At 45.5% G+C, this 1,000-nt stretch overlaps 1 protein-coding gene across 1 annotated transcript; it reads right to left on the bottom strand.

Moving 5' to 3' along the window:
* Positions 1 to 93: 93 nt before the first annotated feature.
* LOC310824894 (geranylgeranyl transferase type-2 subunit alpha-like) lies at positions 94 to 714 on the bottom strand (the record flags this gene model as incomplete). The annotated part of the gene is made up of 2 exons (XM_083698152.1): positions 94 to 373; positions 590 to 714. Coding segments are annotated over 2 exons (405 nt in total), but the record flags the coding sequence as incomplete, so codon positions are not given.
* Positions 715 to 1,000: the final 286 nt, after the last annotated feature.

The raw sequence follows: 1,000 nt of genomic DNA, 5'->3' as shown, positions 1-1,000 counted from the left end.
TCCTGACTATAGACAACAATTACCTGATAACATTACCAATCGCTTCCCTTTCCTTTCCTCTATCAATCATCTATTGTCTCCAGGCTCTCTCACCTGGACTATCCCTAGAACCAACCCCCTACCATTGAAACACCCTTCCTTCCACTTTCCCCTCAGACGGTTCTCGCTCTGACCAACAGACTCACAGTTGCGGTCGTCCAGGCTGAGGCAACGGTCACACAGGCTCAGTTCTCTGGCCCAGTCGGGCCGGGGCAGGCGGGCGGAGACCCAGCCGCGATGGTGCCAGCTACCGTAGGACTTGGGGTTCACCTTCAGACATGACTCCAGAAACGACAGCTCGGACTCGTACATCTTCTGCACATCCTCCTCCTCCCTGAGACAAGAGAAGGAAGACATTCAGAGAAATAATACATCATTTCATGATGCTAGAAAACATAAAAAAATAAAAAAACACTTCACGATACGTTTTACATCAATATGTTTTGATCAATTAAAAGGTATTTGTTTATTTTAAAGAGGGATTCCTATAGCTCAAAATAGAGGCTCAGTTGTGTCACCAAATGCAGTATGGGAGTTGTAGTGTCCTTACCGAACAGTCTCCAGGTGCAATAGGATCTCTCTCCTGTAGTTCCAGAGGGTAGCAAAGTCAGGATTGGAGGAGAGCAGCTGCTGGGTCAACATCAGAGCCTCATCATCCCGCACACCCTCCTTCCTCTGAACACAGTGACCAAAATAAAAGATAAAGATGAGGAGGGTCAATATCAGGACGATGAAGAGAAAGGCAAGACAAGGAGTAGGCCTAGGAGAAATAAGGGCATAGACATATTCTAGATGAGCTGAAATCAAATTGAATCGGGTGCTTGTCTCCCCACATATCAGGCTGAGACAAGATCCCCAGCTCTATAATCAATTTTGACTATTGAAAACGGGAACAGTTGCAACTTTCAAAATCAATTGGTAACTTTGAAAGAAATATAAACGGTTCTGCAGAATGTGTCTC

The sequence above is a fragment of the Argentina silus genome (genome assembly GCF_951799395.1).
Source record: "Argentina silus genome assembly, contig: scaffold_1101, whole genome shotgun sequence".
In the NCBI taxonomy this organism is placed as follows: Eukaryota; Metazoa; Chordata; class Actinopteri; order Argentiniformes; family Argentinidae; genus Argentina; species Argentina silus.
This window is presented reverse-complemented; position numbering and strand designations above follow the sequence as displayed.